Here is a 16,503-nt window from a genome sequence, read left to right as displayed (position 1 = left end):
AAATTATTTGTTTTTAAGCGGGCAGAAGTCATTAGTAGATGATGTATTTTGAACAGTTCGAACACAAGGGAGAGGAACTGTAGCAGCTAATGCTTCAAGGACATTCGTTAGAGCTCACGGCATTATTATGGTGTCATTTTAATCTGTTGTATTGACTGGTTCGTATTAACATTGTCTTAATGACTTGTGTATTCCTCCTAGAGGTAAAACTTGCAGGTTAATTTTCTGCTTTAGCAGTTGTGATCCATCAGAATTGTACTTGAAAGAATATCTTTCCTTATGAATTCTTAATCATGGCCAAGGCAAGCAGCAGATTAGACATAAATCTAGAAGCTTCAGGGAAGACAAAAAGTATAATATTGAGATCTGTGTTTGAAGTAACCAAAAGCTAGAAAGAAAAGTCAGAAGAGGAGGGAAGTGTGGCCAGATACTACAGAGACACAGATGTGGTAAAAGGCTCGTTGTTCTGAGAGAGACCCTATTACTTCATCCAGCATGGCTAAATATTGATCTTGCTTTGTTTTCCTAAGGCAGCAGTTCAGTGGAGGGCATCATTCTCTTGATACAAGAATAAAACATTAGCGGAATAGCCCTTTAATCAATTCATTTGTAAAAAAGAAACCAGTAGCTTGGTTCAGTGCCTTCCCTGTCAGTCTCCCTATCTGTTTATTGCTGATTTGACAGTCTCTAGTCCTCCTTTGCTGTTGCATGTGTGTGTCCTTTGTTTGTTCTGAGGGGTTTGCCACATTTGGATGTGAGAGAAAAGCCTGTCTGTGCCATATTGGGCTAAATTAGCCTTCTGGGTGAGCATATAAATCCAGCAGACTTGTAAACCATGAAAGAAGAGGGCTCGCAGCAGCGTAGATTTTCTTCATGTGCTGGGGTTTCCTCTGTTTTATTTCCTCCACGAATTGATGGCCGAAAGCTTGTCCGGAATGCTTCATTTGGAGGATACAATGAACTTTCTCCTTCCTTGCAAGGTTTGTTTGTCTACTCTTGCATTCTTGCCTTAATTTCTTGCATGTTCTTAAGGAAAACCGGCCAGGGATTTTAAAATGTTAATGGTGTGCTTCATGTAAACGATTCTGTTTTGAAAGCATTGCTTTCAGTCACTGTTTGTCTATGGCCGGGCTTTCCCATGTTCTCTCTTAATAATCTCTAGCTAAGATGTGAGAGCTAACGAGTCAGTGAAATAAGAACTTTGATTCTCATTGTGTGCATTCTGGTTGAATTAATGCAAATTAAAGCATTTCTGAAATTGACATATAATACAAATACAGCTCTATAAAGAAGTGGTATTGACAGAGGTTTTAGTATATGAAACCCAGATATTTACCACTAATATTTAGCCATTTCCATAAAGTAGTAATTATAATTGATGTTTATCACATGTGCTAGTCTTAGTCTTTTAATTCTTGACTATAGTAAAGTTTTCCATCCAAGTATAAATTTGTTGCTAGGCTTATTCATGTGGAGATAATTTTTGCTAAGAAAATTATGTTACATACATGGTAATATTACATAAAAGTAAATACTTTACAGTATCATTTAGGCATGAAATGATTAATCAATAAGATATAGACAACTTGAGCTTTTATTTGAAAATGATTTATTAAGGTAAATATTGGTTATACATCTTAATATTTTTTTAATTTTATATTATGGATTAAACTATAGCTTTTTTCCTACATTAAGTTTTTTAAATATTCATAGTAAAGAAATATTGAATAGAATTTATATGTATTTTTCTGACATCTACATTTGTTGAATTTGAAATGAAGTTTATTTTATCCTTAACCTGTATTTTTGGCTCTTTTTGAATAATCATGATGAAAAGCTTATACATTATTTTGAGATACCCAGAAATTAAATAATTACAAATTCAATATTTGCATATTCTTTTCAAACAGCGTTTCCAAAAATATCCATGGTTCTAAGCTATGCCTAAGTAGCATAAGCTTTGAACAGTTTTTAATCCATATTGTCTTCTTAACATAGTGATCATGCTTCTTGCTTATGTCCTTAACTAGTATAAATTTTGGTGCTTTTATGCAGAAGTGGCTTTAAAATACACTGTACTGGGACTTTTAGATACTGTTAAGTGCTGCCTTTGCTTATACACTCACACTTAGTTTTTTTTTTTTTTTTTTTTTTTTTTGGTTTTTATGAGACAGGGTTTCTCTGTATTGTTTTGGAGGCTTATCGGTCCAGCCTGGCCTCGAACTCATAGAGATCCGCCTGCCTCTGCCTCCCAAGTGCTGGGATTAAAGGCGTGCGCCACCATCGCCCGGTCACACTTAGTTTTTTTATATTCCTCCTCTTGACTGTATTTTTTAAATCGTTGCTAGGATAATAGCACAAATAGCACATGCCATTTGCTGACCTTCATACCACAAATCTGCTTAATATTAAGCAATAATCAGTGACCTTAGTATTAAAACAGTAGAAAACTTCACTGTTTGAAAGTTTGGCATATACTTATTTAGGAGATTAAAGGCATAATTGTGAGTTTATCTTGTCAGAGCTAAGATAATTTTTGATAGCTGTGTTGTAATAGATGAGTAAATGGTTTGCTGTGTCTCTCAGCTCTTCCAGTGTAGGAAACCATGTAGGGTTCTTCCATATTCTGTGATAAAGATGCTTCAGAATGTCAGCTTTATCAGTTAAGCAGTAGAAGCAGGTACTCTAGAGAAAGGGCCTTTTGACATGTATTTAAGTTAAAGGTTAAAAGAAATAAACATTTGATGAAGTCTCCTGAGATAATTCTTTATTTACTTAGTAGATTGCTGTTAAATCTGTATTGTAGAAGTATATCTAATTTTTAAAAGACTGAAGCAACATGAAATTTGCTATTATGTTGTATCTAAACATTAATGATTAACAAGCCAAGTTTGCTTCAGGAGTGCACCTTTGTCATATTCTTTAGAAAGTTAATTTACTTAGAGCTAGTACTCTGTTCTTCTAGAAGTAAACTCCATGTACTAATAAGAAATCTTCTAATGGCAAATTTATTTAGATGAGAAACTGAAATCATAGAAGCTAAACAAAGCTTGACATGGATTGAAAATTGAATGATGAAAGAGTTCTTCTATTCAGTAGAATTCTTGTGATCTCTGACTGTTCCAAACCAAAACATTAGAACAAAAGGATATGATAGGTGTTTTAAATGCCACATTACATGTGATTAATTTGTTTTTGGTTGGACTACAATTAGAAATTCTTTTGTATTAGCTTTGATGATGAGAACATTTTGGGAAGGCATCGATTGTTTTGTTTTTAGAGTGTGTCTATGGCACTCTCTTTACTTAGATTCTGCTGGTGTTCTCCCCTGTAGTGAAACAGAACCACTGGGTTAAGCAGCTTGCTTGTCCAAGGTGCATGGCTAGTGAATGGTGGTGTCAGTGCTTGGGGACTCGACCACTTGCCCTCTTGACTGTTCTACTGCCTTTAGAAGCAGTTACCACAGTGTTACGCTTTGATGTTTGCGTACTTGACTCCTCTCTAGACAAGAACTTCTTCTGACAAGTAAATGATAGGAAACAGTGAGGCGGGCACTGCGGGCACGGGACAGCAATGTGTTCAGACAGGCTCTCATTAGGTCGTCCTGGCTTTCCTGGGACTTGCTGTGTAGACCAGGCTGGCCTCAAATTCATAGACTTCTACCAACTTCTGTTTTCCAAGTGCTGAAATTAAAGATGTGGACCACCATACCTGGCCACTAGTAAATATTTTTTGACACAGCCCCAAAGGTCCTAGTAAATACACTTTCATGTATTAAAGGTTTTGATAAATGTACTTGTATGGCAGATTTATTTTTTAAAAAATAGATTATTTTATACTTTTTTAGAAGTTCACATCTAACCAGTCTCATTGCTGTTCTGTTTTTAAATAATATGTGGATGTAGACACACTTAGCTGGACATTTTCTGTAACATAGTAAATAGGTTGCTGTAGATTGAGCTGAGACTAAAACAATACTGGAGAAATTGAAGTCTATTCATGTGAGAGCAAAATTAGCATTTTTTCTACTTACAAAATGTACTTTTAGAAAATGTGTTCTTTCCTATGTATATTTAGAAGCTCTTTGAAGTTAAGTTAGTCATTAGTACTGAGAATTCTTTGTTGCTATATTTGTTGCTTTGAATACATTTAAAAAATTTCAAGTTTAATTTTGTAACTTTTAGTATACCTGTATATTTAAGTTCCAAATATAAGTTTTCATCTGAAAAATCCATGTTACATTTATGAAAAATTTCCCTTCCTTACATTAGAACTGAGTAATTTTTCCAGAGAAGTATTTTCTCATTGTATAGATTTTATAAGAATATCTAACTAAAGTAGATTTTATTTGTAAATCCCAAGCAGAATAAATTATATTGTCACTGATATAGCCACAGTAATGTAGAAACGCTTCAGACATCGTGTCTGTTGTTGATGCACCTTTAGCAGAGCCAGTATGGGGATAGTTAACATTACCTGCCTTAGGAGTACAAGAAACTTCACTAAGGTGTGTGCCGTCTGCACCTGCCTCGTAGATTTTAGTATGGGGCTCTTGCAGTAATAATTGAATTGCTCTTAGGATAAGACTATATTTGAATATGGGATACATGCATGTTTGTCCCACTGTGTTTGCCCATTTACATTTTTATTATTTTTAGATTTGTTTATTTTTATTATTGTATACTTTGGGTGAGGTGTTACTAGCCTGTGTAAACTCCAGGGGAATCAGAAGTCTTTCTTGGCTCTATAGCAAGTCAAGTCCAGCCTTGGCTACATGGAGCCTGCTGTCTCAAGAAAAAAAAGAGGAGGTGTGGGAAGTAAGAAATGAGCTTGTTAGCATAAAAGCTTTGAGGGGATGATTCATGCAAAGGGGTCCAGTAGCACAAAAATAGTATTCAGCTTGCCACTGGTGTGCTCGGGAACTCTTGAGTGCCCCCTCTACATTAATTCTTTTTTTTTTTAAGCAAACCTATTTTTATTCTTTGAGAATTTCACAACGCTTAAAACATAGCTCTGTTATATGATCATACTCACCCTCAGTGCTTCCCATTCTCTTCCCAGATCCACACTCTTCTTCCCCGCTCCACCTAGCCTCTTCCGTACTTTGTCCTATTAATTCTTTAATGTATACATGTGATTGATTGAGTTGATGAATACTGTGTGTTTGTGGGTACAGGGGCCAGAAGGGAGTGGCAGATCCCTTGGAACTGGACTTAAAGGCAGTTGTGAGTTATCTGATGTAAGTGCCAGGAACTGAACTCAGGACCTTTGGAAGAATAACAAGTGCTCTTAATCCTCCTGCCATCTCTCCAGGCTCCCACACTCTTTAAAACAAAAACTCACAAAATCTAATGTGGCTCCACCTTTCTTTTAAGAAATTCAGTGAGATGATGATAAGCCATAGTAATCTGAGCTCTATAAACAGAGATGAATATCAAGTGTGTCTAAATTGAATGGCTCATGTGTGTTCCTTAACATTAATGGCTGTATATTCAAAGGTTGTAGTAATTGAATATTCACATTTTCTCCCAAAGGTTTTGAAAGAGGAAAAGAAGATATTTCTCAAAACAAAGATGATGTTTCGCTTTCAATGTCAAAGAGCAAGGTAGGCATATTTTGTTCCCAATATATGACAGGACATTTTTCCAACATTTAAAATAAAGATACTGAAGTGAAATCCTGTGAGTGTTCATAAGAATTTTTATGTTGGTATGTTTAAGTCATGTAGTATATGTGGAAAGTATAAAGGTCTATACTCAACTGACTGAGGTGCTATTGAGTACTTGGAAAGTACTAATTGAAACTGTTGCTCTCTTCAGAGTAATACTGGTTTTGGTATGTGGGCTGTAGCAGACTTCTCAATCTGGAATCTGAGAGTTCCATTCAGAGATGCCTCAGGCTTCATGATTTTAACAAAACATTTTAGGTATTTTAAATTTATTTACATGACAGTCAAAAAATAGACATTTACCAGACAATGAGCAAAGATCTTTGTAGTACTATGTATAATTAAAATAGGGCATGTGTATTGTATCTAAATCAGTATTTTTAAAAGTACCGCTGTGATGATGTGGTGGCCCTCTATAGATTGATAAAAGTTGAGTGAGTTTTCAAAATTTGTCAAGGGGTTTGACTTTTGCCTTTTCCCCTAAGATTTAGTAGCAGCATCAAGAGCTTTTTATAAAGGCTTTGGAATCACCTTCAGTGGTTGGAAGAACCTATTTCTTAGCCCAGTGACCTGTGCTACCTGCAGCAGGAGACTTTGCTCATCCGCCCTGTATCTTTTACTCTTGTTCTTAGCAATAGTTGAGAGGATTACGTAGTATGTTTGGTGCTTGTTTTGTACATACTAGTCATAGTTACTTTGAAAATATTTGTAACGTAAAGATGCACGTTTAAGACAAAAACACATTTGATTTGTTGGGCATGTTGTGCAGCTACATGTGTGCATGAGGAGGCCAGAGGACAACGGGCTGTTTATCCTTAGGCACTTCCCATCTTTCCTTTAGTACACAGGCTCTCTCACTGACCTGGAATTCACCAAGTAGGTGATATAGCTACAGTGTGCCCCAGAGAATCTGCCCCCTCACCCTGCTTTTCAGGGTTAGAATTACAGGCACACAGGACCATGCCTGTCCCTGCCCGTGCCACTGTTTTCTGTGGCTTCTGGGGATCTAACTCAGAGCTCATGCTTTCCTGTGAAGTATTTCACCAAATGAGCCAGTTTTTAGCTCCAGTGCATTGTGTTTGTGTAACACACATGAGTAAACGTTTGGTCATTTGGCGAGAAATGTATTTCCTTTCTTACTCATTAAAGGTTCATAACTGAGGCCCTTATATTAAAAGGCATACTAACATAGTAATAAAAGTGCACATTTATTTTTTGTAAGCACCATGTAATGTTGGAGCCTTTAGAAATGAAGACAATCCTTCCCTCAAAGAAACAAATAGGGAAACTTGTATTTTTTTTGTTTTGGTTTGATGAAGAGCAAAAAGGATATTGAAAGGGCTGAAGATGAAAGCAAGTTGTACACTCCCCACTGAGAATACACTGCTCTAGGTTTGGTTCCCAGCTCCATTAAAATAGATAGATAGATAGGTAGGTAGGTAGGTAGGTAGGTAGGTTAGGTAGGTTAGGTAGGTAGGTAGGTAGGTAGGTAGGTTAAGTAGGTAGGTTAGGTAGGTAGGTAGGTAGGTAGGTAGGTAGGTAGGTAGGTAGATAGATAGACAGACAGACAGACAGACAGACAGATAGATAGATAAAGTGAATGTCCTAGTGTGCTTGTAATTGCTGTGATAAAATACTGACCAAACCAACTCTTAGGAGGACAGGGTTTATTTGGCTTACACATCCATGTCACAATCCATCACTGAGGGAAGTCAGGGCAGGAGCTCAGTCAGGAACCTGGAGGCGAGAGCTGAAGAGACTGAAAAACTGCTGCCTACTGGCTTGCTTAGTCTGTTTTTTTATATATCCCTGGACCATCAACCCAGGTGTAGCCCTGCCCACAGTGGGCTGGGCCCTCCTACCTCAGCCATTGATCAGGAAATGCCCACAAACTAATCTGATGGCGGTGATTCTTCCAGATGACTCTAGCTTGTTCCAAGCAAAGTTGACAAGCTGAGCAGCACGGAGAGGGTGGTGAAGGGCAGCCCTCAGGCTAGTTTGTGGAGATTCTTCGTGGTGTCTCTGTGTCTCTGGGTACAGGAGAGAGAGCATTTGCTTCCAGGGAAAGTTAGGTTTCTTCTGTGGCCTGTTCCCCGGAAGAAGGATGAGACACAGTCAGAGAATGGCCTTCTTCCTTCTGCACTTGTCTCGGTTTCCTTCTTCTTAAGATAAGCAGTGTGCTAAGATGCCGTGTTTCAGAAGTGCTGTGTGCTGCACTCTGCGGCCTTGGGGTTGTTGTTGTTTTGATTTTGGTTCTGGCTTTCGAGACAGGGTTTTCTCAGTGTAGCCTTGGCTGCCCTGGAACTTGCTCTACAGACCAGGGTAGCCTCAAACTCACAGACATCTTCCTGTTTCTGCTTCCCAAATGTTGAAATTAAAGGCATGTGCCACTACTACCCGGCTTATAACCTGTCATTTTTTTAAATCGGAAAAAAAAATGTATCCTAAGTACCATAGCTAGAACTACAGTAGAGTTTTTGTTGTTGTTGTTGTTGTTGTTTTTTAAAGTTTGTCTTTAAGCACTTAGTACCAGACTCGGTCAATATATGGTGTGAGAACATTCCTGCTCAGAGGCTTTAAAACATAAACACAAAGACCTATATGCCACCGCTGTCTGTTTGCCAGCTATGTATAGCTTGTAGAGATAGGGAAGGGACTAGGGAACCAAGCTTTGCAGCCTCTGATGTACACTAATGACTGAAACAGACATGTGTCTTGTTACACCTATGCTCTGTATGAAAGAGTATTTAGTGCATTGATCTTGAAAATTAAATAGCAGGTTAAAGTCTCCACTATTCTAGGCACACCTCAAGTGCTCAATAACTACCTGTGGCCAGTGGCTGCCATGTCAGACGACTCAAATGTTGTGAATTAAAGGGCAGTCTGGGATACATGTGACGCTATCCTGAAGAAACAAACAAAACTTACAGAGAATAACTCTTAACATGGGACCTTTTGGTGTTAGTAACATTATCCTCACTCTGCTATTTTTCAGGAGATTTGTAGTAACTAGTTTGTTCCTAAATATTTCAATGTATAACCTACTTATTTTTATTCTTAAGTCATTGGGGGAACAAATTTAAATTTTAAAAATCATTTTTTAATGTGCATAGGTATATCTGTGCACCACGTGTGTGGTGCCCAGAGAAACCATGGAAATGCACTGGATCCCCTGGAACAGGAGTAGATAGTTGTGAGCTACCATACCATGTGGGTTCTGGGAATCGAACTCTGGTTCTCTTGAAGAGCAGCCAGTGCTCAAGGGCCAAGACGTTCCTCATTCCCCCAAATAGTATTTTAAAAAATGTTTTTAATCGTCTTATGTCCATGCCAGGAATGGCCAGCATGAGTAATTGGTATAGTAAGATAAATGAAATGTTACTACTAGGATAAGGGGTTTCTGGAACATACATCCCTTTATCTTGATCCTTCAACATCTATGGACCTGTGTATACGTTTATAAGTTATTACTGCTTGTTTTAAAAAGATATGCTTACTTGAATGTTTAAAGTTGCTTTCCAAACTCAAACTATCTTTGCAATCACAGTAACTTACTATTGTTCCTTATAAGTGTAGTGTTTTATAGTTTATAAAGGAAACCACAAGTTGTTTCACGCATCTTACTCTGAAAGGTAGATTTTGAATACATCTGCAATCTAGGATATAGTTAGAAACCTGAGTCAGAGCATTTACCAAGTATTATGTTAAACACTTTATGTCTGTTACCTTATTTAACTCCCAAAGTAACCTTGTGAGTCAGCAGTAAATGAGGACATTTTACTAATGAGGATTTTAAGACCTAAAGAGAAATAACTTCTTAAAGTCTGATTGTCTATAAGGCCATACTGGTTAAGGGGGTGGGGTAGGGAGAAGGCAATGCTAGCATTCTAAAGCCATTTAATAGACTGAAGAAATTCTACATATTAAAGCCCTGTGGTCATTATTAAAAAGGTAACTAGTCATGTTTCTGAAGAAAGAGAAGCCTACTATAGTGAATATCTTCAACAAAGAAAGATGGTTCATGTGTTTTGGTCTCTTAAAGGTATGTTAATTCAGAATCAGGCCTGGTAGGACATACCTGGAATTCCATCTGCTTAGGAGACTGCTGTAAGGAGGATTATAAGTTTGAGGCCAACTTGAGCAGTTTAGTAAAACCCTTTTTCAAAATGTAAAAAAAGGAAAAGGGATTGTAGCTGTAGCTACTACAGTAGAGTAGTTGTTAGCATGCAAGAGGCCATAGATTCAACCCCAATACCACTGGTGTGCTGGTTCAGAGAGCTGAGGTAGTGAGTGATATTTGGGTAGTAAAACTTGGTTACTGACTCATTGTTTCCACAGCTAGACTGCAAAGTATTATCAGAGCCTGATGAAGGTATCTGTGTCCTGATTTACCAGTCTCATGTGACATGCTTCTACCCTGCCTATTCATATGACAATGCAATCTTATAATAACCAAACCAGATCTTGCCACTTGGAGTTGTTGGGACACATTTTCCTTGTTTAAAAAGATGAGTTTTACGTTTGATTCTGGTTGCTGTACTGTATGAAGAGCTTTCAGAATCAATAAACCAATATGGTGAGATTACCCAAAAACGAGGTACAGAATTAGAGCAAAGCCCAAAGTCCTGCTTACCTATTTGGTGTCTGTATGACTTGGGGAACGACATCTAATCCATTGGTATAGTCTCCTTATTAGTATAGGGGGTACTTCTGCTATCTCAGGGTGCTTTAAGCATAGAGTGAAATGGTACATTCACAGTGTTTAACATAATACTTTGTAAATGCTAAGCAGCCATTAACTTCATCACATTCAAGCTAACAATGTGAGTCTTCATTAGATAGTGTTATCTAACGTGCACTCTGTGGTAGTTTTAGGTGTCATATTTCTCTGATAGCAGCTCTGTCATCCTTGGGTGCCTAAATTCACAGAGCAAACAGATGACTTTATAGCTGAAGGAATTATGTTAAATTGTTTTGGTATCACAGTATATGTCATCGTCATGAAAGCAAACAGCATAGCACTTCAAGCCAAGTTAGGTCAGCAACGTAAAGGTTTAGACAGGTTGATCCCTATCTTCTGCATTGAAAAGTAATTGCAGTTTATTTCCTGTCAATCACTACTATCATCCTAACCTCATTTATTCCCAATTTATGTAACGTATTTCTTACCAACCACCACACAAGATAAATAAGCTTTACTGACATTTTTGTTTGTTTAACTGATTCCTTTCCTTTAGCTGATGCTCTGGTTATCATCAGTGAGTAATATGGTGCTGTCACCGTGGGAAGGAGTTTGTACTCAAACGCTTTTATCCTTGCTTATAGCTAGTGATACTATGCTGGTCTGGCCGTGTAACATTTGAAAGCCACCATTTGGATAAGGTCCCATGTACTCCTTGACACTAGGAATGCTAGTGCATTTCCCTTTGTCTAACAGTGGTAAAAATGAAAAATTATAGGACATTGAAGAAGTAGATTGATACTGTTGTTTGAAGATTTATAGAAATGGCTTTCAAATATATGCTGTTGCACCCTAGTGAAAGATTCTGGGCACTGGATCAGGAGGTCTAGGTTTTGGTTGCTGCTGTGTTAATGACCATGACTAATCAACCTCTGTGAGCCTTTTTTTTTTTTTTGATGATGTATATAAAAGCATGTGCTGCTTAATTTTTAAGGTTTTATGAAGGTTAAATAACTATTAACTTTAAACTCAAAACCTACAATTTTTTGTCATTAATCATAATTTAAGTGTGCTGAAAGGTAGGAGGAGATAAATCCTGGGAATACTAATGTGGAAACACTGGAAGATTAAAGTGGCTTAGTCTTAGTTTTTGAAGATTGGAGGAGTTTTGATGTAGTGGGTAGTGCATTTGATTAAACTTAACACGATTTCATTTTTTGTTCAGCATTTTCCAAAGGTCATTTTAACAATTTTTATACTAAAAATAACTGAACTAAAATAATTGTATATTTTCCAAAAAATATTCTGAGAAATTCAGTATAAAATTTAGAAATATTAGATTCGCATTGCATATGAATTTTTGAGAAAGTATGCGCGTGCGAGAGAGAGAGAGAGTGTGAGTGAGTGAGAGAGAGAGAGAGAGAGAGAGAGAGAGAGAGAGAGAGAGAGAGAGAGAGAGAGAGAGAGAGATACCAAGTAGGGGGAAACCTTGTATTGAAAATCTGTATTGTGGGGGCTGGAGAGATAGCTCAATGGCTAGGATCACTAGCTGCTCTTCCGGAGGTCCTGAGTTCAATTCCCATCAACCACATGATGACTCACAACCATCTGTAATGAGCTCTGGTGCCCTCTTTTGACTTGCAGGGATACATGCAGACAGAATACTGTGTACATAATTTTAAAAATCTGCATTTGCTTAAACTATAATAGCAAATGAGAAGTGTGTAAGAAATACTAAGTTTTATGTGGTATGTAAAATAAATATAAATTATCTTCTCTTTATTTCATTTTCATCTCAGTCTGAATCTAAACTTTACAATGGCTCAGAAAAGGACAGTTCTACTTCAAGTAAACTCACCAAGAAAGAGTCTCTCAAGGTCAGTTTCTGTCGGTACTTAAGATTGTGATGAGAACATGTCTCCCTTTCCTCCCTCCAAAACCTTCCCTATGATCTTCCCTGCCCTTCTCAATTTTATCAATTGTTATTGCATGCATATATGTATATCCCTAAATATAATCTACTCAGTCCCTATAGTTCACTTGTAGGTATGTTTCCAAGGCTGACCATGGGCTCTGGGCGGCCAGTCCCAGCGTTCTCCAGTTGCCTGTAGTTGTTAGTGTGGGGCTGAGGTCCTGTGGACTTTGCCTGCCCCCTTTACATGCCCACTGGTGGTGTCCTTGTTCAGTTCATGTTAGATGGTCATGCTGGTGTAACTTTCCAGGCATAAGCTTCTGATGTTACTCTGAGACGCATGGTGAACTCCCTGATCCTGTCGCATTGTGCTTTGTATGTGCTTTTGAAAGTGAGCTAATATGGAAAAACTCCAGAGGAATGGAGAGGCAGGTACACGTGAAGAATGTTCGTTTTCTTATGGTATCGTGAGATCAGCAGATGATTTTTGATGCCTGTTTAAGAGCAGGCTGTTTCAGGCCATAGCTAGCCACAATACAGGCTCCGGGTCAGTGGCTCTTCACAGCTTTAACAAAATAGAGTGAGCATTCACTGTGTGTGGAACACTCAGTGGACATTTCTGGCTCCATTGAAATTAGTTTGCTAATTACCAGGCCCATAGGAATGTGTATTTTGTTTGACCTGTATCACAATGTAAATTTTGAGACAGTGAAAGTCCAAATTCCTAACTTCTCTTGAGAAATGTGTGGTGTTGTGGCTGCCTTTCTTGCGTGGCCGTGGAACTTGGACACATGCTTGCTACGAGCTGTGGTCCCTATTAGTCCATCTGTGTGCTATGACTGGTTTTGTGAGCATCTGCATTGGCAGTCTCATAGTACATCTATTCACTTAGACATGGATATCTTAAAAGACCACGGGAGGCCGGAGAGATGGCTCCGTGGTTAATAGCCCTGGATGTTCTTCCAGAGTGCCCAAGTTCAGCACCAAGCACACGGCAGCTGGCAACCCCCTATAGATCCAGTTCCAGAAGGTCTGACAGCCTTCTGGATACACAAGGCATGTATCTGTGTGGGGTGGAAAAGCACCCGTACACAAAAGCAAATAAAATCTCAAAGAAAAAAGGAAGGGGGGAGAGAGAGAGAGAGAGAGAGAGAGAGAGAGAGGGAGGGAGGGAGGGAGGGAGGGAGGGAGGGAGGGAGGGAGGGAGAGAGAGGGGGAGAGGGAGAGAGGGAGGGAGAGGGAGGGAGGGAGAGAGGGGGGGAGAGGGAGAGAGAGGGAAGGAGGGGGAGAGAGAGAGAGAGAGGGAGGGAGGGAGGGAGGGAGAGAGAGAGAGAGAGCGCCAGGAGTCTAAAGCATTGGAAATATATAACAGTTAAACTTTGTTATGTGTATGGAATCTCAAATTTAACTTTGATAGATTTTTATCTTGTTATTTAAGAAAAATGTAGACACTAATAGATTATTACTTTCCCCATTCAGATAACAACAACAGTGAAGTTAATAGTTCACTTCTGTTTTCTTGGGTATTTCATAGAAGTAATTTGCCTATGAAGGTAAAATGATTAATATTTTGAACAAATTGATCCCTTAATTGTTTTCTTAATTATTTCTATCTTAGACTTTAGTAAAATCAAATGGCACAACTTCCATTTGGGAGCAGTTGGAGCATTGCTTGTAATAAACAAAAGCTAAGATTTCTACCAGTCAGAGAGTGCATTAGGACAAATGGCCCAGTGGTTTCGATCACAGCCTTGGAAGCTAGTCTGCCTTTGTATGGATCCGGCTTCACAGCTTGGTAGCTGTGTGACTCTGGGTACATTATTTTCAGTATTCTCAAATGTAATAAGGCTGATAACAATTCTATTTGAAAAGTGATTAAACTACGTAATATAGATAGGAGTTTAGAATAGCAACAGTTCACCAATACACTTGGTGGTAACACTCTCAATATTGTATTTATGCTGGGAATCCTGTAGCACAGTTAAAAAAATATGGTAGACATAGAAACTCTCAAACAAAAAAATCCAAAATCGGCAGTGGTGGCCCACGCCTTTAATCCCAGCACTTGGAAGGCAGAGGCAGACAGATCTCTGAGTTCCAGTACAGCCAGGACTGCGTACAGGAAACCTTGTCTCAAAAAACAAAAACAAACAAATCAAATGGGAGATTTTGATATATTAAAAACCTACAGGTTGTGTGTACCTGAGAGGACAAAGGTGATTTAAAATGGCAGGGAGCACAGAAGCCGGATTCTTACCTGTGTTGTGTGGTCAAAGCTCCTGTCCAGTTTTTCATCTTAAAATGCTGGAGTTCCAAGAAGCTGTTTCTTCTACTGAGAGCTGTTTCTGTTTGTTACATTAGGTACAAAAGAAAAATTACCGTGAAGAGAAGAAGAGGGCCACAAAGGAGTTGCTCAGCACCATCACAGACCCCTCTGTCATCGTCATGGCCGACTGGCTGAAGGTCAGGGCGTGGGTTTGGCTCACTGAGTGCCTCCTCACTGGGAGGGGAAAGTGTGAGACAAAACGAAGGAGAGATTCTCAGTGGGAGGGAAAGGGTTCCTGTGCTCGGTGTGCCAGTCTTCACAAGGAGAAGGGACTCCAGTAGCATCACATATGGACAGTAATTGTTAAAAAGACATTTTAATTAGTGTGATACTACACTGACATAACCCACTATAAAAATATTGTTATCACTCCACTTATCATTTGATTTTATTGCAGATTGGAATTAGTATTACTAGGACAAAATGAGGATAAGTTAATATAGAAGTTGCACCTGAGAAGCACGGTCAAGGACACATTGCTGTTCTAGTTCCTTTTTCATTCCTGGCCCTCTGTCTTCTTTCCATGCTGAGGGATAGCTGGAGGAATCCATACTCCTAACTTTGAAAGTGAATTTCTAAGACTTGACTTCCAGGAAGCCCTGTGTCTGACATTTACCGCAGTCCTAAATGCTTTCTTTTTCTTTGAGTTGGCAAAACTGCCACCCAATGGAACATTTCTTTCACTACAGTGAGAGTCCTAATCATGCTTGCATACACTTCAAATACTGCAAGGGTTTTCTTCAAGTTTGAGCTGCAAATAAATTCCAACTTACCTTATCTCTTCTTAAAAGCATATTAGCTCTGGATCCCACTTGTTTTCTTCTCCAGAGCCAAACTTATCCTCTCCACGTCCCCAGACTCCCTTAGGACGGAAAGGTCATGCCTCACCTTCCCCACCCATGCTCTTATTTTGAAACAAGGTATTGCTGTGTACCCCTGACTGGCCCTGAACATGTGGCAGTCCTCTGGCCTCAGCGTCTCTCATGCTGGATTATATAGATGTACACTAGGTGTACACTGTCACACCTGACTCTGTGGCTGGCCCTTTAAACTTACTGTCGTTTCCAACAGTTGACTCTTTTCTGTTTTCACATCTCCAAGGTCAAGAATGTTCTCTCAGGGTAACTGTCTTTTCTTTGATTCTTTTGGCTTACCATCTCATTTATATAGATAACCGTGCGCACACACACTCTCTCTCTCTCTCTCTCTCTCTATATATATATATACATATATATATATATATATATATTATATATATATATATAATATATATATTATATCCCCCCCTCTCTCCCTCTCTCCTGCTCTCTCCTGACTCCAGAATCTCCCTAACTTTTGTATCTTGGGATTACTGTGTTTCTGCCCATTTTTCTGCTTAAGGAGTCCTGTATTCATTTCACAGTCCATGTGACATTCACAGTTCATGTACTTTCAGCTAGTGAAGGTGAAGAAAACTCCTACTTTAAACACTATATGGAATCCTGTTCAGCATAGTGAGACCAGTGAATTGCCTAGTAACAATTCTTAATACAGTACAGACATAGAAAGTGATAGAAAAACTTGACAAAGTTAGCAGCAGCATTAGACCTTAAGGGCATTAGAGCATTCAGGACATTTCATAAAAATAATTGATAATGTACTTACACTTACAGGCTTCCTCCTAGATGTTTATATAGCACACCTTAGGTAATGACTGGGAACAGTCACCTAAGGAGGGCGGTTTTAGGAACTCAGTAGTCTCTGTGGTCTGGTCAAGGTTCTTTCTTCCTCCTCCTATTTACCAAACATTTAGGGAATGCCTTGGTTGTGTCCAAAGTGTTCAGAAAAGGGAAGCTAGAAAAGGCAGAATAGTCATTTATTCCCATAAATTACATTTGTAACAACTGCTACAAAAAGAATAATTTCAGTACTATGGA

The 16,503-nt window shown here is 38.6% G+C and overlaps 1 protein-coding gene across 16 annotated transcripts in view; it reads left to right on the top strand.

The window, feature by feature from the left end:
* Osbpl8 (oxysterol binding protein like 8) overlaps positions 1 to 16,503 on the top strand; it is a 126,223-nt gene that overhangs the window by 70,496 nt on the left and 39,224 nt on the right. For 14 of the 16 annotated variants that reach the window (XM_040754898.1, XM_040754903.1, XM_040754902.1 and 11 more), the window contains 3 exons: positions 5,535 to 5,605; positions 12,149 to 12,226; positions 14,623 to 14,724. In XM_040754898.1, coding sequence (XP_040610832.1) covers positions 5,535 to 5,605; positions 12,149 to 12,226; positions 14,623 to 14,724 — 251 coding nt within the window. Of the gene's footprint in view, positions 1 to 710; positions 981 to 5,534; positions 5,606 to 12,148; positions 12,227 to 14,622; positions 14,725 to 16,503 lie in introns of those variants that run through there. The other 2 variants (XM_040754905.1, XM_040754915.1) reach the window with 2 other exon arrangements.

Source organism: Mesocricetus auratus, unplaced genomic scaffold (assembly GCF_017639785.1).
Source record: "Mesocricetus auratus isolate SY011 unplaced genomic scaffold, BCM_Maur_2.0 Super-Scaffold_100011, whole genome shotgun sequence".
Taxonomy (NCBI): domain Eukaryota; kingdom Metazoa; phylum Chordata; class Mammalia; order Rodentia; family Cricetidae; genus Mesocricetus; species Mesocricetus auratus.
Note: the sequence above shows the minus strand (reverse complement) of the source record. Positions and strands in the feature narration are given on the sequence as shown.